Source organism: Pseudophryne corroboree, chromosome 8 (genome assembly GCF_028390025.1).
Source record: "Pseudophryne corroboree isolate aPseCor3 chromosome 8, aPseCor3.hap2, whole genome shotgun sequence".
Classification (NCBI taxonomy): domain Eukaryota; kingdom Metazoa; phylum Chordata; class Amphibia; order Anura; family Myobatrachidae; genus Pseudophryne; species Pseudophryne corroboree.
In genome coordinates, this window is record NC_086451.1 from 351,894,906 (window position 1) to 351,921,820 (window position 26,915).

General features: G+C 47.8%; 1 protein-coding gene across 2 annotated transcripts in view; it reads right to left on the reverse strand.

Moving 5' to 3' along the window:
- DOCK11 (dedicator of cytokinesis 11) overlaps positions 1-26,915 on the reverse strand; it is a 981,167-nt gene that overhangs the window by 122,825 nt on the left and 831,427 nt on the right. For both annotated transcript variants that reach the window (XM_063937505.1, XM_063937504.1), the window contains one exon: positions 18,279-18,425. In XM_063937505.1, coding sequence (XP_063793575.1) covers positions 18,279-18,425 — 147 coding nt within the window. The remainder of the gene's footprint in view (positions 1-18,278; positions 18,426-26,915) is intronic.

Here is a 26,915-nt window from a genome sequence, read left to right on the forward strand (position 1 = left end):
CTTCCTGTAGGATAGCACTTTCTGTCAGCGAAGCTCGTAAGCCTGACTTGAAGAATCTGTGAGGTGGGAGTTCTTGAAATTCCAGTCTGTAGCCCTGAGTAACAATATCCCTTACCCAGGGATCTAGGCACGAAGGCGCCCAGAAGTGACTGAAATTTTTTAGCCTCGCCCCCACCTGCCCGATCTCCAGGCTGGGAGGTCCACCATCATGCTGAAGATTTTGAGGAAGCAGAACCTGGTTTCTGTTCCTGGGAACATGTTGGTGCAGGTTCTCTGGATTTACCCCGACCTCCTCTAAAGAAGGTGGGAGGGGGTTTGGATTTCTTAACTTTTGCGGTCCGAAAGGACTGCACTGTAGCAGAAGTGTTGATGCAGAGGGAAGAAAGGTTGACTTACCCGCAGTTGCCGTGGAAATCCACACATCCAGTGCGTCCCCAAACAGGACCTGACCTGTGAAGGGTAGGTTCTCCACACTTTTCTTGGGTTCTGCATCCGACGACCATTGGCGTAGCCAGAGTCCTCTGCGCGCCGAGACTGCCATGGAAGTAGCCCTTGCATTAAGCAGGCCAATGTCCTTCATGGCCTCCACCATGAAACCTAAAGAATCCTGTATGTGACGTAAAAACAAACCAATGTCACTCCTATCCATAGTATCTAATTTCTCTAGTAATGTGCCTGACCACTTTATTATGGCTTTAGAAATCCACGCACAAGCAACGGTGGGCCTTAACGCCACACCTGTAGCAGTGTATAGTGATTTGAGCATAGTTTCAATCTTGCGGTCAGGTCAGCCAGCTCCTTTAAAGTGGTTGAACCAGGGACAGGTAAAACCACCTTTTTAAACAATCTAGATATAGAAGCGTCAACTATAGGTGGGTTTCCCCACTTCTTTTTATCCTCTTCAGGGAAAGGAGAAGCAATGAAAATTCTTTTAGAGATCTGGAATTTTTTCTCTGGGTTTTCCCAGGATTTTTCGAACAAGGAGTTTAACTCCCTTGAAGCAGGGAAGGTAAGCGAGGATTTCTTATTTACTGTAAAATAAGATTCCTCTTCCTGCTCAGGTACCTTCTCAGAAATATGCAAAACATTCCTAATGGCTTCAATCATCAGTTGCACCCCCTTAGCAAGGGATGCATCGGCCCCCCCCCCCCCTGCATATCCCCATCACCGTCCCGGTATCCGTGTCAGCTTGCATTATGGAATAGACTCCTCAGGAGAAGATAAACACTCTGCAGCACAGGACACAGAGGGGGTAATTCCAAGTTGATCGCAGCAGGAATTTTGTTAGCAGTTGGGCAAAACCATGGCCCTCATTCCGAGTTGTTCGCTCGCAAGGCGATTTTAGCAGAGTTACACACGCTAAGCCGCCGCCTACTGGGAGTGAATCTTAGCTTCTTAAAATTGCGAACGATGTATTCGCAATATTGCGATTACAAACTACTTAGCAGTTTCTGAGTAGCTTCAGACTTACTTGGCATCTGCGATCAGTTCAGTGCTTGTCGTTCCTGGTTTGACGTCACAAACACACCCAGCGTTCGGCCAGACACTCCTCCGTTTCTCCGGCCACTCCCGCGTTTTTTCCGGAAACGGTAGCGTTTTCATCCACACGCCCATAAAACGCCGTGTTTCCGCCCAGTAACACCCATTTCCTGTCAATCACACTACGATCGCCGGAGCGAAGAAAAAGCCGTGAGTAAAAATACTATCTTCATAGCAAAATTACTTGGCGCAGTCGCAGTGCGAACATTGCGCATGCGTACTAAGCAGAAAAACGCTGCGATGCGAAGAAAAATACCGAGCGAACGACTCGGAATGAGGGCCCATGTGCACTGCAGGGGAGGCAGATATAACATGTGCAGAGAGAGTTAGATTTGGGTGGGTTATTTTGTTTCTGTGCAGGGTAAATACTGGCTGCTTTATTTTTACACTGCAAATTAGATTGCAGATTGAACACACCACACCCAAATCTAACTCTCTCTGCACATGTTAAATCTGCCTCCCCTGCAGTGCACATGGGCCCTCATTCCGAGTTGATCGCTCGTTCTTTTTCATCGCATCGCAGTGAAAATCCGCTTAGTACGCATGCGCAATGTTCGCACTGCGACTGCGCCAAGTAACTTTACTATGAAGAAAGTATTTTTACTCACGGCTTTTTCTTCGCTCCGGTGATCGTAATGTGATTGACAGGAAATGGGTGTTACTGGGCGGAAACACGGCGTTTCAGGGGCGTGTGGCTGAAAACGCTACCGTTTCCGGAAAAAACGCAGGAGTGGCCGGGGAAACGGTGGGAGTGCCTGGGCGAACGCTGGGTGTGTTTGTGACGTCAACCAGGAACGACAAGCACTGAAATGATCGCACAGGCAGAGTAAGTCTGGAGCTACTCTGAAACTGCTAAGTAGTTAGTAATCGCAATATTGCGAATACATCGGTCGCAATTTTAAGAAGCTAAGATTCACTCCCAGTAGGCGGCGGCTTAGCGTGTGTAACTCTGCTAAATTCGCCTTGCGACCGATCAACTCGGAATGAGGGCCATGGTTTTGCCCAACTGCTAACAAAATTCCTGCTGCGATCAACTTGGAATTAGTCCTTAGACATGGTAATGTGGGATATACACACTTACATACACACACAGGAAAATGTCAGACACAGTTTCCCCCAGAGTAGCTTCAGAGAGCCACAGAGTATAAGGAGCCAGCCACACAGCGCCCCTGTAGGCAGTTATTATGATAAAAGCCCGGCGCTGACCAACTAACCTTAATAGGTTAATCAGTACTACAAACACAATCCCAACCTGTCTATAACACCCTTTTATAGCTGGAGTTATGTGGAGGGCAGCGCTCCCTGTCAGCGTCTCTTTCCTATGATCTGCAGGGAGAAAATGGCGCTGGTTAGTGCTGGGTCCGCTCTGAGAGGAAGCCCTGCCACCTGTAATGGCGCGTGGTTTTCTGCACAAATTGTTTATACTGGCCCTGAGGTTTCTTATGCTAACAGCGGGATTAGCCCCTGGTAGCTTGCTTGACCAATGTAGGGTATATTGCGGTAGCCCAGGATGCCCCTCTCAGCGCCTACACGAAGTGTTGCTGAGCCTTCACGGAGCACAGCCTGCCAGAGCTGCGCTCCCACTCTTGTGCCGCCATACCCGCCGGAGACCCGCTTACCGAGACGCCAGCGCTGTACGCACCACTCTTCTTCCTTCTGGCTCTGTTAGGGGGTGGCGGCCGTGCTGCGGGAGTGAGCGGTCGCCTCGTGGGCTTGCGATCAGCACTCTCAGGAGCTCAGTGTACTGTCAGCGGAGTAGAGAACCATTAACTCTTCAGGAAGTTGGTTCCTACTCTCCCACTAAGTCCCACGAAGCAATGAGGCTGTTGCCAGCAGCCTTCCTGTGCCTAACAAACTCTAGAAAACAACAAAACCAGAAAAACTCCTAGGAGCTCCCCTAGCTGTGACCGGCTCCTCCGGGCACATTTTCTAAACTGAGTCTGGTAGGAGGGAGGGGCCAGCCCACATTATTAAACTTTTAAAGTGCCCATGGTTCCTGGTGGACCCGTCTATACCCCATGGTACTAAACTGGACCCCAGCATTCTCTAGGACGTAAGAGAAATCCTATTTTCTCTAGCATTCATAAGGGATACTGGGGACAGATTAGTACGATGGGAATGTCCCAAAGCTTCCAGAACGGGCGGGAACGTGCAGAGACATCTGCAGCACCACCTGCCCAAACTGGGTATCCTCTTTGGCCAGGGTATCAAACTTGTAGAACTTCACAAAGGTGTTCTTCCCCAACCAGGTAGCAGCTCGGCATATTTGCAAGGCCGAGACTCCCCGGGCAGCCACCCAGGAGGAGCCCACCGATCTAGTAGAGTGGGCCATTAGAGACTTAGGAACCGGCAAGGCTGCCGACACATAGGACTGTTGGATAGTAAGCCGAATCCAACGAGCAATGGACTGCTTTGAAGCAGGGCAACCTTTTTCTGCACATCATACAGCACGAACAAGAAATCTGTCTTTCTGATCCGAGCCGTCCTCTTGACATAGATCTTCAAGGCTCACATAGCATCCAATGCCTCCAGAGGGGCAGAAGAGCCAGAACTGGACGGAATCACAAGAGGTTGATTGAAGTGAAACGCAGAGACCATCTTTGGCAGGTACTGCTGCCTAGTCCTGAGCTCCGCTCTGTCCTCGTAAAAGACTAAGGGGGTCATTCCGAGTTGAGAAATTTAGCACAGCACGATCAGGCACTCAGACATGCGGGGGGACGCCCAGCACAGGGCTAGTCCGCCCCGCATGTCAGTGCCAGCCCCCCTGCAGAAATGCAAAAGCATCGCACAGCGGTGATGCTTTTGCATTTGAGGAGTAACTCCCGGCCAGCGCAGCTCCAGCAGCTGGCCGGGAGAGCCTCTTCGCTGCCTGGGTCGCAGCAGCTGCATGTGACGTCACGCAGCCGCCGCGGCCCGCCCCCCCCAGTGGTTCGGCCACGCCTGCGTTGGCCAGACTGCGCCCCCTAAACGGCAGCTTAACGCTGCCGTCCAGCCCCCTCCCGCCCAGCGACCGCCTCTGCCTGTCAATCAGGCAGAGGCGATCGCTAGGGAGCAACGGCGCGCATATCTGACCCGATCGCTGCGCTGCGATAAACTGCTGCGAGCGATCGGGTCGGAATGACCTCCTAAGTATGAACTTTTACACGATAAGGACCCCAATTCTGAGACACGTCTAGCAGAAGCCAGGATCAGTAACATCACCGTCTTCCACGTAAGGTATTTGTCTTCTACCGCCATCAGAGGTTCAAACGAGGAGGACTGTAAAAAGCGTAACACCACATCCAAATCCCAAGGTGCCGTAGGCCGCACCAACGGAGGTTGAATGTGAAGCACCCCTCGCAAGCAGGTCTGAACTTCTGGCAGGATAGCCAACTTCTTCTGGAAGAAGATGGAAAGAGATAAAATCTGGACCTTAATGGGTCCAAGACGTAAGCCTTTATCTACTCCAGACTGTAGGAAACGAAGGACTCTCCCAAGTGGAATTCTGCAGATGGATGTGTGCATTCCTCGCACCAAGCGACTTATCTCCGGGATACAGTCATTAGCTCGACCACTATTGGTCGACATGCATTAGGTTGACGGGGTCATTAGGTCGACATGAGTTTTTCATTTTTTTTACATTTTTTTACTTTTTCATACTTTACGATCCACGTGGACTTCAACTGGGAACGGTAACCTTGCCCGAAGCATGGCGAGTGAAGCGAGCCATGCGAGGGGACACAGTGCACCAATTGGGGTTCCCCGTCACTTTACGAAGAAAACGACATAAAAAAAGGTTAAAAAAACTCATGTCGACATTTTGAACTGTCGACCTAGTACATGTCGACCTAATAACCCTGTCGACCTAATGACCTTGTCTACAAATAGTGGTTGACCTAACGACTGTCCACCTAATGACTGTCGACCCAACGACCCATTTCTCCCCCAGATATGATGATGGTGTCTTGACGTCACAGGTTTCCTGGCTTGCACCATAGTGGCAATGACCTTTTTGGAAAGCCTTTGTGAGCTAGGATGTTCCGCTCAATTTCCATGCCGTCAAATGAAGCCGCCGTAGGTCCGGGTAGACGAACGGTCCTTGCTGAAGAAGATCCCTTCTTAGTGGCAGAGGCCAAGGGTCTTCTATGGACATGTCCAGAAGCGCCACGTACCACGCTCTCCGAGGCCAATCCGGTGCAATCAAGATTGCTTTTACTCCGTGATGCCTGATCCGCTTGAGCACCCTTGGGACCAACGGAATTGGAGGAAACAGGTAGACCAGCAGGTAAGGACAAGGCGATGTCAGCGCATCCACGGTGCTCTCCTGAGGGTCTCTGGTTCGCGAGCAGTAGCAGCGAAGCTTCTTGTTGAGGCGAGACGCCATCATGTCAATCTGTGGGTATCCCCACCTGTTGACGATATGTTGAAACACCTGAGGGTGTAATCCACACTCCCCCGGGTGGAGATCATGGCGAGTCAGGAAGTCCTAACTTCCATGCGCCCTGGGTGACAGCTCCCTCATCCTCTCAAACTCGCATCCGTCGTGAGGAGTATCTAATCCTTAATCCCGTAGCGTCGACCCTCCAGTAGGTTGGAAGACTGTAGCCACCACATGAGTGAAATCCTGGCCTGGGGTGAATCATCCGGTGCATCTGAAGATGGGAACCGGACTACTTGTTCAGGATGTCCAATTGGAAGGGTCTGGCATGGAACCTTCAGACCTGTATCGCCTCGTATGAGGCCACCATCTTTCCCAACAATTTTATGCATGGATGAATGGAAACTCAAGCAGGTCGGAGAACCATGCGAACCATTTCTTGAAGTGTTCTCACTTTGTCCTCTTGGAGGAACACTCTCTGAGATACAGTATCCAGTATCATGCTCAGAAACAACAGTCGTTGAGATGGCTCCAGATGGGACTTCTGTAAAATGAGAATCCACCATTGGTGAGACAGAATTTGGATAGTGCGATCTATATGGAGCAGTAGAAGCTCCCTGGAACTCGCTTTTATCAGGAGATCGTCCAGGTAAGGGACAATGTTAACTCCCTGGACTTTGAGTTGAAACATAATTTCCGCCATCACCTTCGTGAACACCCCGTAGACAGGCCGAAGGGCAACGCCTGAAACTGGTAGTGATCGCTCAGTAGGGTGAACCGCAGATAGGCTTGATGAGGAGGCCAAATTGGGATACGGAGGGAAGTGTCCTTGATATCGAGGGACACAAGGAATTCTTGGTGTTCCAGGCCTGCGATCACCGCTCTCAAAGATTCCATCTTAAATTTGAAGACCTTCAGGTAAGGATTAAAGATGACATCTCACAGACCCGTCTGGTTTTGGCACTACACACAGAGTGGAGTAATAACCTTGTCCTTATTGTAGCAGGGGTACTGGAACAATAACCTGGGACTGGACCAACCTCTCGATGGCCAGTAGTAGCGTACCATGCATATTTTCCAAAGCTGGTAAGCTTGATTTGAAAAATCGTTGGGAGCACCGTCGAACTCCAGCTTGTAACCCTGAGAGATAAGGTCCCTTACCCAGGCATCTTGGTAGGAACCATCCCAGATGTGGCTGTAGTGACGTAACCGAGCTCCCACCACGAGATCCCTTCGGGGTGGGTGGGCACTGTCATGCCGAAGTCTTTGTGGAAGCTGACCTGGTGCTCTGTTCTTGAGAACCGGCAACGGCTGGTTTCTTAGGCTTACCTCTGGAGCCTCTAGCTGCGTTAGAGGCACCCCTGGCTCTAGATCAAAATCTGGAGGACCGAAAGGACTGAGTAGACGATCCCGGGTAGGCACGCCTAGCAGGCGGAGCCCCTGAAGGGAGAAACGTGGATTTCCCAGCAGTAGCTTGGGAGAACCATGCGTCCAACTCACCTCCGAAGAGCCATTCCCCTGTGAAGAGAAGAGATTCCACATTACGTTTGGAGTCAGCGTCTGCAATCCACTGACGCAACCATATGGCTCTGCGTACAGACACAGCCATAGCAGTGGTCCTAGCAGTAATATTGCCAATCTCTTTAAAGGAGTCACAGAGGACTCTTGCCGTGTCCTGAATGTGTTTTAGGGAAGTTACAGTAGTAACTAAGTTCATATCACCCGAAAGACCCTCCTGAATTTGAGTAACCCACATATGAATTGCATGTGTCATCCAGCAAGCAGCAATGACCAGTCTTTGAGCTACACCTGCAGCAGTGTAGATAGATTTCAGCGTGGTCTCAATTTTCCTATCCCCCGGGTCCTTTACCGTAAATGAGCCCGGATCTGGGAGCACCGCCTTCTTAGGCGAGAGACTGAGATGTCTATTGCTGGAGATTCTTCACAGAATTTCCTGCCTTCGGGAGCAAAGGGGAAGGTACTGTATGCAAAAACCCTTTTGGACACCTGATATTTTTTATCTGTATTTTTCCAGGCTAATTTAAATAAATCATCCAATTCCTTGGAATCAGGAGATGTGACTGTCAGTTTGTCTTGTGGGAGGAAAGACGACTGCTGATTAGTAGCATCCTCCAGGGGCAGCTGTAACACATCCCGTATAGCCAATAAGACGGGTTCAATAACCCGTGTAGGGGTGGAATCCGCACTAATGGGATCCACATCATCCCCATCATCCTGTACATCATCAGTATCTGATAGGATTGCAGGTAAAGCACGTTTTTGTGCACCTGTAGTAGACACGGGGGGGATGGGGAACATCAGCCTTGGCAGCTAGGTTAGCTACTGCTTGTTGCAGTTCTTGTGTTTTATTGGCATTGGCAGTGAGTTGAGATGACATATCAGACATCATAGCTTTTATAGCCCCCAGCCAGGAAGGTTATGAAATACAGATACAATACACATACAACACAGACTGATTACAATACAAGCCTGCCCTAAAGCATGTGAGAGGAGACACAGAAGAGAGGACCCCAGCGCACCCAACGCTGTACAGCCCCAGTGAGGCTGACAGCGTTTTATGTATTTATATATAAAGAACAGTGATACTGTCTGTAAACTGTGCACCAATAGTGGCTCTCCCCCCCTACATACGGTACCAGTGTCCTGTGAGCGTGTGGAGGAGCTGTATGAGGCTGCTGCTGCTTATGCAGAGGAAGGCGCCAAAATGCCGCTGAGCCCGCTCTGATGTAGCTCTGCCCCCCCCGTAATGGTGCCGGAGCTACTAATAATGTTTATACTGGCTATGTCTCCCACACCATTTGTAGCCCCACATAAATGTTTGGTACAACAACCCCAGCCAGTCTCACGCAGGGGCTCCAGCGGGTTCCCCCCAGGAGGGACCCGTGCGCCTCACCCGCACAATGAACCGGGGCCCCTGGTTTGTACTCACCTTCAGGCAGCGTTAGGGGTGTGTTGCATGCTGCGGCAGCTAAGGCGCAGTGCCCCGCTGAACAAACAGCCCCTCAGGACGGTGGTCCTGCAGCGGGGAAGCGGCTCTGCACCTCACGAGGCAGGTGATGGTCCCCCCCCCTAACTCCCATGGCGCAGGTATGCTGTTGCCCAAACAGCAAACCTAAAGAAGTAAAGCTTTAAAAGAAATTGAAGAAAAACTCTGCTTGAGGAGTGTGCATCCTCTCCTGAGGGCACTTTTTTCTAAACTGCTTGTGGAAGGAGGCATAAAGGGGAGGAGCCAGCACACCCAGTTGAAGAAATTTAAAGTGCACTGGCTCCTTTGGACCCGTCTATATGCATCATACTAATCTGTCCCCAATATCCCTTATGGATGCTAGAGAAATATAATATACCCAGACATAACCAGGAAAAAAAAATGTCTATGATGATGGTGAAACTGTCTCTACTCCATCTAACAACAAACACTGATTTTTTACTAACAGCAACATGGCCACCTGCGGTCTTCACCAGGGACCCCTGCAAGGCGCTTTGGGCTTTGCCGTCCCGATACACATCTTGTGGCTCCCTATCCTAGCATGAAATGAAGTGCCAGCAAGCTGGGGACTGGTGACTCTTCAGGGAAAAAGTCACAGGGTTAAGAATAAATAAGACCATAAAAACTAGCCAAGGTCTGGTACACAAAGAGGTACAGTATTGAAAACACCACCATAATCAACATAGATGTCAGATGTTGATCCGGGTCAGCACTGAAGATCAAAGTGCTGGAGCTAGGTAGTTAGCATAGTAAAAATTGTAGTAATCACATAATCACAGGAAAAACTCATTTGTAAATACCGCCCCTGTGACATCAGCAGTCACATGGGGGTCATTCCGAGTTGTTCGCTCGTTGACGATTTTCGCTATGCTGCGATTTGTTTCTAATTGCGCATGCGCAAGGCACGCAGGGCGCATGAGCTTAGTTATTTAACTAAAAACTTAGCAGTTTTGCTGTGGATCCTGCGGCGCTTTTCAGTCGCACTGCTGATCGGTGAATGATTGACAGGAAAGGGGCGTTTCTGGGTGGTAACTGAGCGTTTTCCGGGAGTGTTCTAAAAAACGCAGGCGTGTCAGGGAAAGACGCGGGAGTGTCTAGAGAAACGGGGGAGTGGCTGGCCGAACGCAGGGCGTGTTTGTGACGTCAAACCAGGAACTAAACGGACTGAGCTGATCGCAATCTGTGAGTAGGTCTGGCGCTACTCATAACCTGCAAAGAATTATTTATTAGCAGTTCTGCTAATCTTTCGTTCGTATTCTGCTAAGCTAAGATACACTCCCAGAGGGCGGCGGCCTAACGTGTGCAATGCTGCTAAAAGCAGCTAGCGAGCGAACAACTCGGAATGAGGGCCATGATCAGAAATACAAACCTGGCAGAAAGCCATGCTTCTGATCTAAAGAGAGGGGACTAATATAAGCTTGGAGCATGTGGAAAGAGTGGGGAGAGCATGGGGTACTGCCGAAGTAGGATCCAGTAAGTGAAAGACGGGTGCCAAACACACTAACTGGCTCCATTCTTAAATTCATGTTGTACAATAGCAATAGCTTTTTTTAAACGTTATATTTTTTATAGATAAGATAGAATTTGTTAGCATATGGAAAGCAATAAATATAATTATGTGGAATTGATCCATCAGCTACTTGTGGCATCAGAGAGAATTATATTCCATACCTGTAGTATTGCGGCAGCTGTCTTATCGGATGCCATCAGAACTTTCAGACACATATGAGACACGTAATATGGCTGATGCACAGTTGCAGACAGATATTGCACTCGCAATTAATGCAAGGAACTAAATGTAGATATTCATCTACAGTAACCGTATATGCAATCTTGGTCACCCTTATCTGAGCTTATCTGCACAAGCCATTTCCTTGGTACAAAAGATACATCTGATAACATGTATGGACAACTCTGCAAGGATCGCAACACTGCTGGCACTATGGCCCTCATTCCGAGTTGATCGCTCGCTAGCTACTTTTAGCAGCCGTGCAAACGCATAGTAACCGCCCAAGGGGGAGTGTATTTTCGCTTTGCAAGTGTGCAAATTCTTTGCAGCCGAGCTCTGCAAAAACATTTTGTGCAATTTCAGAGTAGGTCTGGAGTTACTCAGTTTTGCGATCACTTCAGCCTGTTCGTGTCCGGAATTGACGTCACACACCCGCCCTGCAAACGCCTGAACACGCCTGCATTTTCCCTACCACTCCCAGAAAACGGTCAGTTGACACCCATAATCGCCTTCTTTCTGTCAATCTCCTTGCGACTGGCTGTGCGAATGGATTCTTTGTTAAATCCATCGCTCAGCAATGAACCGCTTTGTCTCCGTACGATGCGCATGCACATTGCGGTGCATACGCATGCACAGTTTTGCAGTTTTTTAACCTGATCGCTGCGCTGCGAAAATCGGCAGCGAGCGATCAACTCGGAATGACACCCTATGGCCCATGTGCAAACGCCCACTTACCCCACTTTCAACCACAAGTGGTGGTTCTACTGAGATGCATACAACTCAGGATCTGTGTGAAATGTATAACAACGCCTGGAACTAGTGTATGTAATGGGACATTTGTCATAAAAGCTAAAATAAGAATTTACTCACCGGTAATTCTATTTCTCGTAGTCCGTAGTGGATGCTGGGAACTCCGTAAGGACCATGGGGGATAGACGGGCTCCGCAGGAGACTGGGCACTCTAAAAGAAAGATTAGGTACTATCTGGTGTGCACTGGCTCCTCCCTCTATGCCCCTCCTTCAGACCTCAGTTAAGGAAACAGTGCCCGGAAGAGCTGACACAACAAGGAAAGGATTTGGAATCCAGGGTAAGACTCATACCAGCCACACCAATCACACTGTACAACTTGTGATAACCATACCCAGTTAACAGTATGAACAACAACTGAGCCTCAGTAACAGATGGCTCATAACAATAACCCTTTAGTTAAGCAATAACTATATACATGTATTGCAGAGAGTCCGCACTTGGGACGGGCGCCCAGCATCCACTACGGACTACGAGAAATAGAATTACCGGTGAGTAAATTCTTATTTTCTCTGACGTCCTAGTGGATGCTGGGAACTCCGTAAGGACCATGGGGATTATACCAAAGCTCCCAAACGGGCGGGAGAGTGCGGATGACGCTGCAGCACCGAATGAGCAAAGGCAAGGTCCTCCTCAGCCAGGGTATCAAACTTGTAGAATTTAGCAAATGTGTTTGAACCCAACTAAGTAGCAGCTCGGCAAAGCTGTAAAGCCGAGACCCCTCGGGCAGCCGCCCAAGAAGAGCCCACCTTCCTTGTGGAATGGGCTTTCACCGATTTTGGATGCGGCAATCCTGCCGTAGAATGAGCTTGCTGAATCGTGTTACAGATCCAGCGCGCAATAGTTTGCTTTGAAGCAGGAGCACCCAGCTTGTTGGGTGCATACAGGATAAACAGCGAGTCAGTTTTCCTGACTCCAGCCGTCCTGGCTACATAGATTTTCAAAGCCCTGACTACATCTAGTAACTTGGAGTCCTCCAAGTCCCGAGTAGCCGCAGGCACCACAATAGGTTGGTTCAAATGAAACGCTGATACCACCTTAGGGAGAAATTGGGGACGGGTCCTCAATTCTGCCCTGTCCATATGGAAGATCATATAAGGGCTTTTACAAGACAAAGCCGCCAATTCTGACACACGCCTAGCCGAAGCTAAGGCCAATAGCATGACCACTTTCCACATGAGATATTTTAGCTCCACGGTCTTAAGTGGCTCAAACCAGTGGGATTTCAGGAAACCCAACACAACGTTAAGATCCCAAGGTGCCACTGGAGGCACAAAAGGGGGCTGAATATGCAGCACTCCCTTAACAAACGTCTGAACTTCAGGCAGTGAAGCCAGTTCTTTCTGAAAGAAAATAGATAGGTCCGAAATCTGGACCTTTATGGATCCTAATTTTAGGCCCATAGTCACTCCTGACTGTAGGAAGTGCAGGAATCGACCCAGCTGGAATTCCTCTGTAGGGGCCTTCCTGGCCTCACACCAAGCAACATATTTTCGCCATATACGGTGATAATATTGTGCTGTCACGTCTTTCCTAGCCTTTATCAGCGTAGGAATCACTTCATCTGGAATGCCCTTTTCCGTTAGGATCCGGCGTTCAACCGCCATGCCGTCAAACGCAGCCGCGGTAAGTCTTGGAACAGACAGGGCCCCTGCTGTAACAGGTCCTGTCTGAGAGGCAGAGGCCATGGTTCCTCTGAGATCATTTCTTGTAGTTCTGGGTACCAAGTTCTTCTTGGCCAATCCGGAACGATGAGTATAGTTCTTACTCCTCTCTTTCTTACTATCCTCAGTACCTTGGGTATGAGAGGAAGAGGAGGGAACACATAAACCGACTGGTACACCCACGATGTCACTAGTGCATCCACAGCTATCGCCTGAGGGTCCCTTGACCTGGCGCAATATTTTTTTAGCTTTTTGTTGAGGCGGGACGCCATCATGTCCACCTGTGGCCGTTCCCAACGGTTTACAATCTGCGTGAAGACTTCTGGATGAAGTCCCCACTCTCCCGGGTGTAAGTCGTGCCTGCTGAGGAAGTCTGCTTCCCAGTTGTCCACTCCCGGAATGAACACTGCTGACAGTGCTAGCACGTGATTTTCCGCCCATCGGAGAATCCTTGTGGCTTCTGCCATCGCCATCCTGCTTCTTGTGCCGCCCTGTCGGTTTACATGGGCGACCGCCGTGATGTTGTCTGATTGAATCAGCACTGGTTGGTTCTGAAGCAGTGGCTCTGCTTGACTCAGGGCGTTGTAAATGGCCCTTAGTTCCAGTATATTTATGTGTAGTGAAGTCTCCTGACTTGACCACAGTCCCTGGAAGTTCCTTCCCTGAGTGACTGCCCCCCATCCTCGGAGGCTTGCGTCCGTGGTCCCCAGGACCCAGTCCTGTATGCCGAATCTGCGGCCCTCGAGAAGATGAGCACTCTGCAGCCACCACAGCAGAGACACCCTGGCCCTTGGGGACAGGGTGATCAACCGATGCATCTGAAGATGCGATCCGGACCATTTGTCTAACAGATCCCACTGAAAGATCCTTGCATGGAACCTGCCGAAGGGAATTGCTTCGTAAGAAGCCACCATCTTTTTCAGGACTCGCGTGCAGTGATGCACCGACACCTGTTTTGGTTTCAGGAGGTCCCTGACCAGAGATGACAATTCCTGGGCCTTCTCCACCGGGAGAAACACCTTCTTCTGTTCTGTGTCCAGAATCATGCCCAGGAAGAGCAGACGCGTCGCAGGAATCAGCTGCGACTTTGGGATATTCAGAATCCAGCCGTGCTGTAGCAACACTTCCCGAGAAAGTGCTACGCTGACTAACAACTGCTCTCTGGACCTCGCCTTTATAAGGAGATCGTCCAAGTACGGGATAATTAGAACTCCCTTCTTCCGAAGGAGTATCATCATTTCGGCCATTACCTTGGTAAATACTCTCGGTGCCGTGGATAGACCAAACGGCAACGTCTGGAATTGGTAATGACAATCCTGTACCACAAACCTGAGGTACTCCTGGTGAGGTGGGTAAACGGGGACATGCAAGTAAGCATCCTTGATGTCCAGCGACACCATAAAATCCCCCTCTTCCAGGCTTGCAATAACCGCCCTGAGCGATTCCATTTTGAACTTGAACTTCCTTATATAAGTGTTCAAGGATTTTAAATTTAGAATGGGTCTCACCGAACCGTCTGGTTTCGGTACCACAAACATTGTGGAATAGTAACCCCGTCCCTGTTGAAGGAGGGGAACCTTGATTATCACCTGCTGGAGGTACAGCTTGTGAATTGCCGCCAGTACTACCTCCCTTTCCCTGGGAGCAGCTGGCAAGGCTGATTTGAGGTAACGGCGAGGGGGAGTCGCCTCGAACTCCAGCTTGTATCCCTGAGATACAATTTGAACAGCCCAGAGATCCACTTGTGAGAGAACCCACTGGTTGCTGAAGTTTTGGAGACGCGCCCCCACCGCACCCGGCTCCGCCTGTGGAGCCCCAGCGCTTGCCTTTCTGAGGCCGAAAGGACTGTACATGCTAATACGGTGCTTTCTTAGGCTGTGAGGGAACCCGAGGTAAAAAAGTTGACTTCCCGGCTGTTGCCGTGGATACGAGGTCCGAGAGACCGTCCCCAAACAATTCCTCACCCTTATAAGGCAAAACCTCCATGTGTCTTTTAGAATCAGCATCACCTGTCCACTGCCGAGTCCATAATACTCTCCTGGCAGAAATGGACATTGCATTAATTCTAGATGCCAGCAGGCAAATGTCCCTCTGTGCATCCCGCATATATAAGACGACGTCTTTTATATGTTCTATGGTTAGCAAAATAGTATCCCTGTCGAGGGAATCAATGTTGTCTGACAGGGTATCAGACCATGCGGCTGCAGCACTACACATCCATGCAGAAGAAATAGCAGGTCTCAGTATAGGGGTGGTATTCATGTGACCGGCGGTCTGCTGACCGACAGTCACATGACCTCCTCCACCATCCCGCCGGCTCAGTATCCCTATGGTCGGCATGCCGACCAACAGGGACTATTTCCACTCGTGGGTGTCCACGACACCCATAGAGTGGGAATAGAACCCGTGGCGACCGCAGGTCGCCACCGAGCCCGCAAGGGGCTTGCTGCACTCGCCCCTCCCCGCCGGGATCCCGGCGTCAGTATGCTGCCGGGATCCCGGCGTCGGTAAGCTGACCGGCGGTCAGGAGACCGCCGGTCAGCCATACTACACCCCAGTATAGTACCTGAGTGTGTATACACAGACTTCAGGATAGCTTCCTGCTTTCTATCCGCAGGCTCCTTTAAGGCGGCCGTATCCTGAGACGGCAGTGCCACCTTTTTTGATAAGCGTGTGAGCGCTTTGTCCACCCTAGGGGATGTTTCCCAACGTAACCTATCCGTTGGCGGGAAAGGGTACGCCATCAGTAACCTCTTAGAAATCACTAGTTTCTTATCGGGGGAACTCCACGCTTCCTCACACAATTCATTTAATTCATCGGATGGGGGAAAAGTCACTGGCTGCTTTTTCTCCCCAAACATAATACCCTTCTTGGTAGTAACCGGGTTAATATCAGAAATGTGCAATACATTTTTCATTGCAGTAATCATGCATCGGATGGCTTTAGTAGACTGTGCATTTGTCTCATCCTCATCTACACTGGAGTCAGACTCCGTGTCGACATCTGTGTCTACCATCTGAGCTAGCGGGCGTTTATGAGCCCCTGATGGCTTCTGAGACGCCTGGGCAGGCGCGGGTTGAGATCCCGGCTGTCCCAAGGCTGCTGCGTCATCGAACCTTTTATGTAAGGAGTTGACACTGTCTGTTAAGACCTTCCACATATCCATCCAATCCGGTGTCGGCCCCGTCGGGGGCGACACCACACTTATCTGCCCTTGCTCCGCCTCCACGTAACCCTCATCAAACATGTCGACACAGCCGTACCGACACACCGCACACACACAGGGAATGCTCTGACTGAGGACAGGACCCCACAAAGTCCTTTGGGGAGACAGAGAGAGAGTATGCCAGCACACACCACAGCGCTATATAACACAGGGATTTTCACTATAATGAGTGATTTTTCCCAATAGCTGCTTAATATATATATATTATTTGCGCCTAAATTTATGTGCCCCCCCTCTCTTTTTTACCCTTCTTGTATCAGGAATACTGCAGGGGAGAGCCTGGGGAGCTGCTTCCAGCGGAACTGTGAAGGAAAAATGGCGCTGGTGTGCTGAGGAAGAAGGCCCCGCCCCCTCAGCGGCGGGCTTCTTCCTGCAGTTTCTGACTGAAAAATGGCGGGGGTTTTACACATATACAGTCACAGACTGTATTATGTGTATTTTTATGCCAAAAGGTATGTTATTGCTGCCCAGGGCGCCCCCCCCCCCAGCGCCCTGCACCCTACAGTGACCGGAGTGTGTGGTGTGCAGTGGGAGCAATGGCGCACAGCTGCAGTGCTGTGCGCTACCTTAATGAAGACCGGAGTCTTCTGCCACCGATTTCATCTTCTGCCGCCGATTTTATCTCTTCTGTCTTCTGGCTCTGCAAGGGGGACGGCGGCGCGGCTCCGGGAACGGACGATCGAGGTCAGGCCCTGTGTTCGAACCCTCTGGAGCTAATGGTGTCCAGTAGCCTAAGAAGCACAAGCTAGCTGCACGCAGGCAGGTTTGCTTCTCTCCCCTCAGTCCCACGTAGCAGTGAGTCTGTTGCCAGCAGATCTCACTGAAAATAAAAAACCTAACAAATACTTTCTTTTCTAGCAAGCTCAGGAGAGCCCACTAGGTGCATCCAGCTCTGGCCGGGCACAGATTCTAACTGAGGTCTGGAGGAGGGGCATAGAGGGAGGAGCCAGTGCACACCAGATAGTACCTAATCTTTCTTTTAGAGTGCCCAGTCTCCTGCGGAGCCCGTCTATCCCCCATGGTCCTTACGGAGTTCCCAGCATCCACTAGGACGTCAGAGAAATGAGCAATAACCTACATATCTCTAAGATCCAGCTATTGTTACTGTGAAATGCCTGTATCTGCTGTGTTTAAGTGACTAGTCAATATCCCATCTGGTCTGTATTAGCCAAGTTCTGCCTATGGGCTTTGTCAATGGCTGGGAGGATATAAAGAAAAACCAGCAAAGATATGCAGTAACAACTGCACACTGCCGAGAAGTCTATGTGGTTCCAAGTGCCGTTGAAGGAGCCGGGTGGTGGCAGAGATACCCCCTTAAAACTGGGTACACAGTTAACGCTCATTTGGAGGGTAGCTGGTTTGTCCAAGCAACATCGATAAGAGCAATCAGTGGGATAACTTGCTGACGATGAGTAAAACCCCATGAGTCTTGGTTGATGGCAAGCTGGCAAGTCGTATCATCATGCTAAAACAAAAAGGAGTAGATTTATTAAAGCTTTTAAAAATAAAAAAGTGGTTGGAGTTGCCCATAGCAACCGATCACATTCTAGCTATCGTTTTTCTTTTGCATCCTAGAAAGTGATATTTGGATATTCACAAAACCACCACTTTTTTTTTATTTATAAGCTTTAGTAAATCTACCCAAAGATTATTTGATTAGCAGAAGCACGTGACTACATTCACCTATACAGAACCTGAGGCACACGTTATCATCTTCAGCCATTTCACTCTGACAGGTTCACTGTCAGTATACTTCAGCGGACTAAAGGCAAGGAGACGTCTAATTAAAATACATAAATACTAATAAATATATATATATACCTGCAGCAATCTGTTTGTTTTATTTAACTTTTTATAATCATCCTATTATCTGTGTCATATAATTATTGTGGTTATTTTTACTCTGCTGGTAAGGTTCCTACTTCCAACTGGGTTTGTAGCTGATACCTTATTAGAATCTTGGATCATTTTCACAGTGTCTGTACCAAACTTTTCCCCATATAGATTTAGGAGTCGTAACGATATCTCAGAAAGGCCAGTAAGTTTTGGCTCCTTGTAGATGTATTCTTTGCCATCTTCATCTTCAAAGAAAGCCTGTTGACAAGAACAAATATCATTGATAAAAATTTTATTCATGTCATCCATGGAGGTTCACATGCAACTCTACAAGACATGGGAAATGGAGTAATGATATGTAGTCATAAAAAGTCAATATGATTTGTTATAGTCAGAACTGATTTCACACAGTGATATTTGGGAAGATGACGCTGGTCACTAGAGAGAAAAGACTCTGGCACATTACCCGGGCTGCTGGAGAGGGACGATGGGGGGTGGGGGTTCCGAGTCCGCTGACCCTCCTCCATTCCCCTGAGCATGCCTGTGCAGCGCTGTGGCCTGCCGATGGCGGCACCATCTTCCCGGTATCTGCAGGAAGATTGGCCGGCCACAGCGCTGCACAGGCATAAGGGGAAGGGAGGAGGGCCAGCGGACTCGGACCCCCCCCATCGTGCCTCTCCAGCAGCCCAGAGTCTTTGCTCTCTAGTGACCAGCGTCATCTTCCCAAATATCACTGGGAAGATGGAGCTGGCCAGGGAGGAGGAACCCGCTTCCAGATCAGGTGTGGATCATAGGGTCGACAGTAACTAGGTCGACAGTCATCAGGTCAACCACTATTGGTCAACACTGACTAGGTCGACACCTGAAATAGGTCGACAAGGTCATTAGGTCGACTTGGACAAGGTTGACATACCTTGAAAAAGCTGTGAATACAGCGAAACGCGTTGGTTCTGAGGAGCCGTATGCCACTGGAAACAATTTCGTCACTTGGAAACCAGCCTAGAAGTCCACCAGCAAATTGGGAAAATAGCGGATGTCCATAAGGCGCAGAAAGATCCAGTAATCCAACAGGACTCAATCCAGTCCGGATCAAACACTATAAAGATCTGCCTTTGCATTTGGACCTCACCTGCTAAGCACTGAAAACTGCACCCTAGGACTGTGGCTACCATTCCAAGGACTTGTACCAGTGTACTTATTCGGCTTCCTCGTGTGGTAAATTACCAAACAAAAATTGCTGTGCCTGCCCTATAGATTTTTATCTGAGTCTTTTATTGACAAAATAATGTTTCTTTTTTATAATGAATTTAGTTGTCGCAACAATTTTTTACAATAAATTGTGATTATTAATTTCCCCATATCCAGTTTGTTATTAGCGCTGTATATTTCTTTACCTTTATCACTCATACAGGGACTAACTATCCCTTTAAACAGCAGCTGTAAAGGACAAGCATATCCTCTTAACAGCGCCGGACAAATTACCTCGGTAATTTACTCTCTGCATGTTGACATGGAAAAAGGTCGACATCAGTTTCTAATATTTTTTTGGCGTCGTTTTCATCATAAATTGACCGAGAACTCCAGTTAGTGCACCGTATCCCCTTGCATGGCTCGCTTCGCTTGCCATATTCCCAATCGTAATCCACGTGGATCGTAAAGTACAGTATGAAAAAGTTCAAAAAATGATAGAAAAAAAATGTGAAAAACTCATGTGGACCTTTTCATGTGTCGACCTTTGTTATGTCGACCTAATGTATGTCAACCAATAGTGGTCGACCTAAGTGCTGTCGACCTAAAGACTGGATACCTTCCAGATCAAGTAAGGCAGGAAGCCTGTCCCCTCCCAGCGCACCCCCTTGGGAAGCGCGTGGGGCTGCGATTTTATTTTTGAAATCATTTAATATTAAAGGGCATAGTAATGCCCACTTTATTAAGCCATGCACCCTTCACCGGGTCCCGGCGTGACTCTCGACTGCCCTGCCCATGGTACTCGTGCCCATCAGCACAAACAATTGGGAATGTACAGATGTGTCCTCTTACATCTTTGTTCCGTGTGCTACAAGTCGCATTACACATAACGCGTAAGTGCCATGTGACTTGGTAGCGCATAGCGTCTTTTTTGCATTTTTTCAGGCGAAAATGAGTCTTAGTCACATAGTAAAACAATAGGACACACAGCAAGCTTATGCTGATTCAAATGATATGCGGCATGCCTATACCATGGCAAGTTTCTAGGAAAAACCTGTAACGCGTCATTTCATATGCAGATACAATCACGGTCGAAAACAGAATATAGGCATGCCACTTATCTTTTTAATCAGAATAAACTGCTTGTGCATCCATTTCATATAGTTTTGTGAATAAGATGCATCTTAATGGAAAAAATTGCACGTAAACACTATCGGCACTACCGAATCACGCAACGGCAAGGCATGACTAGAAGGACAGTTTAATGTGCAGGGAGGCTAGATGTAAGTGGACTCATCTCTAGTAAGGATCAGCCGTGATGAGAAAGGAGCAGGTAATTCCATATAGAAAGGTGACAACACAGACGCTCTGAGAAGTTCTGAGAAATGAGCTGCTCCAGTATTTTAACTATGGATCCATTGATTTGTTGAATATATGTTATATACATCAATCTACTCTCAGCCAATAAAAAATAGTAGACATTGTAATCAGAGGTGTAACTGTGGAAGGCAATGGAGTCGGCTGCTGCCGGGCTCCTGCTCTGTAGGGGGGCACTTCTCATCCCGTGTTCAGCGACACCATTCAATTAAGATAATTGACAGGCGTCGCTAACTCTGCCGTGGCTGACTCCCCTCCCCCACTAGTCCCTGCACCTTACAAGTCACACACCCCTTTATTACAGATGCACATTTTAAAAGTGACATACCCAGGATTATACACACGACCTATTACACTGGAAGCAGACACCATACTGATGGAGATATTTGCTCCTGCATAGGAAGCCTGAGAATTCTAACTATATGAAGTTACTTCTCTGACAATTACAATTAGCTTCATATAGGCCCTCATTCCGAGTTGTTCGCTCGCTAGCTACTTTTAGCAGAAATGGAAACACAAAGCCGCTGCCCTGTGGGAGTGTATCTTAGCATAGCAGAATTGCTAACGAAAGATTAGCAATTCTGCTATTAAGTATTTCCTTGCAGTTTCTGAGTAGCTCCTAGATTGCGATCACCTCAGTCTGTTTAGTTCCTGGTTTGACGTCACAAACATGCCCAGCGTCCGGCCAGCCACTCCTCCGTTTCTCCAACCACTCCTGCGTTTTTACCTGGCACGCCTGCGTTTTTTAGCACACACCCTGAAAACGGCAAGTTTCCGCCCAGAAACACCCATTTCCTGTCAATCACACTACGATAGGCAAAGCGATTGAAAAGCTTTGTTTGCCCGTGAGAAAAATAGCATAGTTTTGGGTAAAATTGCTTAGCGCGTGCGCCCTGCTGTGCATACGCATTTACAGAACTGCCGGATTTTAGCCTATTAGCAATTCTGCGAACAACTCGGAATGACCACCATAGTTAGAATTCTCAGGCTTCCTTTACAGGAGCAAATAGCTCCCTCACTTCTTATCCTCTGACATCTCCACTATTATCATGGGAGATTTCAATATTGCTATTGATAGTCCAAAATCTGCTGCTCATTCCTCCAATCTACTCTCTCTAACCTCCTCTCTCGGGGATCCGGTCTCTAGGTCGACAGTGTCTAGGTCGACAACTATTGGTCGACAGTAACTAGGTCGACAGGGGTTTTAGGTCGACAGGGGTTTTAGGTCGACAGGTCAAAAGGTCGACATGAGTTTTTCACAATTTTTTTCTTTTTTTTGAACCTTTTCATACTTAACGATCCATGTGGACTACGATTGGAACGGTAATCGGGGACACGTGCATAATTGGGGTTCCCGGTCACTCTACGAAGAAAACGACACCAAAATAATAATAAAAACTCATGTCGACATTTTGACCTGTCGACCTAGACCATGTCGACCTAAAGACCCTTTTGACCTGTCGACCTAGTTACTATCTACCTTCCATAAAACACCCCCAATCTCGGCCTCTCACAATGGACTGACTCCTCTACTCATCAGGAGGGCCACTGCCTTGATCTAGTATACACCAGATTATGGGCCTGATTCAGGTTGGTTAGCAAACCAAAAAAGTACTCTATTGGGCAAAACCATGTGCACTGCAGGTGGGGCAGATGTAACATGTGCAGATAGAGTTACAACCAATCTGAATCAGGCCCTATGCTCAGTATCTGAATTCACTAACACGCCTTTCCCTCTCTCAGATCACAACCTTATCACCTGCATGCTCTCCTCTAATATTTCAAACTCAGTGTCGCTGACATCCTTCAATCTCCCTCAAACCTTGCAGAAATATTAACGTAATTAATCTTCAAGAACTTTTCACCTCACTGCATCAATTGCTTTCACCTATTTCTGCATTCACTTCTGCTGAGATGGCTGTATCACACCTGAACCAGACTGTAGAGATAGCCCTAAATGAAGTGGCTCCAGCCACCAATCACACTCCACGTAGGCCTAGATGTCAACCGTGGCACTCTAAAGTTACAAGACACCTACAAAAACTGTCACGTAAAGTTGAACGCCAGTGGCGTAAATCTCGTATTCCAAGTGACTTCCTCACATATAAGACTGTCTACCACTCTTATCGTAATGCTCTGGACACTGCCAAACAAACATATTTCCGAACTCTCATCTCTGCTCAAGCCTCTAACCCCAAATGACTTTTTAATACATTTAAATCACTAATATTAACCCTCCTTCACCCAACCCACCAGCCACTGTCAAGGCGCAAGATCTTGCTTCCTACTTCAAGGACAAGATTGATAAGATCAAAGATGAAATGGTATGCTCTTCCTCAACCAGTGACCTACTCAATTCCCTACCTGAACCCTCTGGCACTTTCTCTTCATTTGATCCCACAAATGAAGATGAAGTATCAACACTCTTCTAATCCTGCTACTCTACTACATCTCCTCTTGATCCTGTACCCTCACAGATAAGTAAAGCTCTGTCTCCTGTGCTCATCCCAACCTTAACTAACATCTGTAATCTCTCTCTCTCTACTGGTATCCCTCACTGTTCAAGCATGCAGTGATTACTCCCGTTCTAAAAAAAACAAAAATCTGGCCCTAACTCTCTCTCAAACTACCGTCCCATCTCTCAGCTCCCATGTCTCTCCAAGCTACTTGAGAAACTTGACTACACTCGCCTCACACACTATTTTAGCAACTTATTGGACCCACATCAATCAGGCTTTCGCTCCCAACACTCCACAGAGACAGCACTGACTAAAGTAGTGAATGATCTGGTCACTGCGAAGTCTAAAGGCCATTACTCACTACTTATTCTTCTAGATCTCTCTGCTGCTTTTGACACTGTTGACGACTCTCTTCTCTTACAAACACTGCAATCCCTAGGTCTTCAGGACACGGCCCTCTCTTGGTTCATATCCTACCTATCTAATCGCTCTTTCAGTGAATCCACCAATCCATCTTTCTCGGAATCCACCTCCTCTTCGTTACCTCTTTCAGTTGGAGTACCGCAGGGCTCAGTCCTAGGTCCTCTGCTTTTCTCAATCTATACCTCATCTCTTGGGAAACTAATCAGCTCTTTTGGATTACAGTATCACCTGTACGCAGATGATACTCAAATCTACCTATCCTCTCCTGATTGTCTCTATCTGTATTGGGCCGGGTCGCTGAATGCCTCTCTGCCGTTTCATCTTGGATGTCATCTCGCCACCTCAAACTTAATATTTTCAAAACAGAGTTAATTATATTTCCACCGGCCAATAGCAGTTACCAATCTAATATTTCTATCACTGTTGAGAACTCTACAATCAACCCTACACCACAAGCTCGCAGCCTAGGTGTCATACTTGACTCAGAACTGTCCTTTGCTCCCCACATTCAATCTGTCTCAAAATCATGTTATATGCATCTAAGAAACATATCCAAAATACGATCATACCTTACACAAGACACTGCTAAAACCCTAATACATGCTCTCATTATCTCCCGCATTGATTATTGCAATAGTCTTCTTACTGGTCTTACTAAGAAGAGACTCTCACCTTTACAATCCATTCTGAATGCAGCTGCAAGGCTAATATTCCTCGCTAGACGTTCATCGTCTGCAGACCCACTATGTCAGTCCCTCCATTGGCTACCTGTATTCTACCGTATTCAATATAAAATACTGTTGCTTACACACAAGGTTATTAACCATACTACACTGACATACATCTCTTTGCTTATCTCAAAATATCTCCCAACCCGGCCCCTGCGCTCTTCACAAGATCTACGTCTCTCATCCACACTCATTACTTGCTCCCATGCACGATTACAGAACTTTCTTCGGGCTGCACCCACTCTGTGGAATGCCCTACCACATACAATAAGTCTCTCCTTTAGTCTTCAAACCTTCAAGCGTTCCCTGATAACTCACCTATTCAGACAAGCTTATCAAATTCCAGAACTGCTCACATTACCTTCATAGTTTTCCTATGCAATTATATCCCCACAGTACAGTCCACACATCCCCCACATATTTTCTTTCTTCACTCTCACTCCCTCCTGACCCTGGTTCATCACTGTTGTGATGTGATATCACGCAGCCCACCAATAATCTTTACAATCTGGTGGACAACTATGCAATAGATAGCACCTATCCTTGTGTATCAATGGCTATTTTCCCATAGATTGTAAGCTGCGAGCAGGGCCCTCCTACCACTATGACTGTTTGTTTTTACCCAGTTTTGTCATCTAATTGTGTCCAGTTGTAAAGCGCAACGGAATTTGCTGCGCTATATAAGGAGCTGTTAATAAATAGATACATTTGTGAGAAGAGGAAAGTGAGGAATTTCAGTAGAGTTGGGAAACAACTTGTCCAGTGTAAACAAAGATATTGTGTAGCTTTTATTTATTTTATGCATTTATTGTAGTCCTCCTTATTTGTATTGAAGTAAACTAAGCTTAGTCCACATTGCAAAAGCACTTGATAAATACTAGTAACTAAGAGACGTGCTCCGCTGAGTGCTCTTTGGACAGAAAAATCCCAACAATAAGATGCAGCGAAATAGTTGCTAGCAAGTTTGTCCACATGACAGGAATATTCCCATGAACTCTGTTAGCTCTCTATGAACTTGGAATTTGTCCCTATAAGCACTGAAAATATGAAGAAAATGCCAGTGACACTGCATGTCAGCCATGGTCACTCCATGTGTTGTGTAATCATAAGTAATAACATGTTTTCTTGTTACCTGCATGCAGGTCTGGGACTCCAGGTCGACAACAAAAAGGTCGACACACCTTAGGTCAACGCCAATAGGTCGACACACCTTAGGTTGACATGGACAAAAGGTTCACATGAACAAGGTCGAAATGAGTGACCGGGAACTCCAATTAGTGCACCGTGTCCCCTCGCATGGCGAGCGAGGGCACGGTGCCTCGCTTCGCTCGGCACAGATTAGCGTTCCAATCGTTATCCGCGTGGATCGTTAAGTAAGAAAAACTTCCAAAAAAGAAAAAAATCGTGAAAAACTCATGTCAACCTTTTGTCCATGTCGACCTAAGGTGTGTCGACCTATTGGCGTCGGCCTAAGGTGTGTCGACCTTTTTGTTGTCGACCTGGAGTCCGGATACCCCTGCATGCATAGTTGCCAACATTGTGGGACACTACTTTGGGCAGGAGAAAGTCCCAAGGGCACAGTGTGGGGAGCTTGGTGCCATGAAGCACACCATCTTTCGCATCAGGAATTTGCAGCGAATTGCATAATTTTGCCCATGCCAACTTCACAACTGTGTGTGTGGGCAGAGGGCCAGGAAGGAGACTTGTCGGGGTGGAGGCAGTGATGGAGCAGGGGCGTGTGTGTGTGTGTGCAAGACAGAAGATAGTATTATTACTACTACTTCTATTCTCCAATCTGGCAAATGACCATGTGGCTTATTCATTATGCTAATTATCAAGGCTGGCCAGCTCCCAATAATTACGTTTTAATTTGCCACGGGTGCCAGAGCAATTCATCATTGCTTCGGTGTGGAGACAGCTGACCCGCAAATCAGCTGTCTCCGCAAATGTATTTTGAAACTTAGCACTGCTGAGTCTGACTAGGCTGTGCTACTGCGTATGGGTTAACTTGGGTTCACGCATGTGCAACCTCCGGCAGAGGGAGCCAAACAGTGGCAGAGAGCTCAGAATGAATCCCTATGTGTGACCGGGGCTCCTTCTCATAGGTAAGCTGCAGTAGTGCGGGAACAAATTACATCTTTTGAAATATAAGAATGTGACATTATAACAGATTCTGGGGTCTATTTCTAAGCCTTGGAGAGAGATAAAGTACCAGCCAATCATCTCCTAACTGTCATGTTACAGACATTGGGGTAGATGTACTATAGCGGCACATATTGAAAAGAAAGAATTTAAAAGAAAGAATGACCCAGCATAGGAGTGCTATTCAACAATGTTTAATGGGTAAATCTACTGATCAACCAGTTGAGTGCAGGTCATAGACTAGCACAGCTGAAATATAAGATTATTGATCATGTGCCTGAAAGCTTGAGAGGGGGTGATAGAGATCGGCTTCTTCTCCAAAAGGAAACTAAATGTATACATGTGCTAAATACCCTTCAGCCGAATGGCCTAAATGAGTATTTATCTTATAGCTGTTATTTATAGATACTTTGTATTAGTATTGGTGTCAG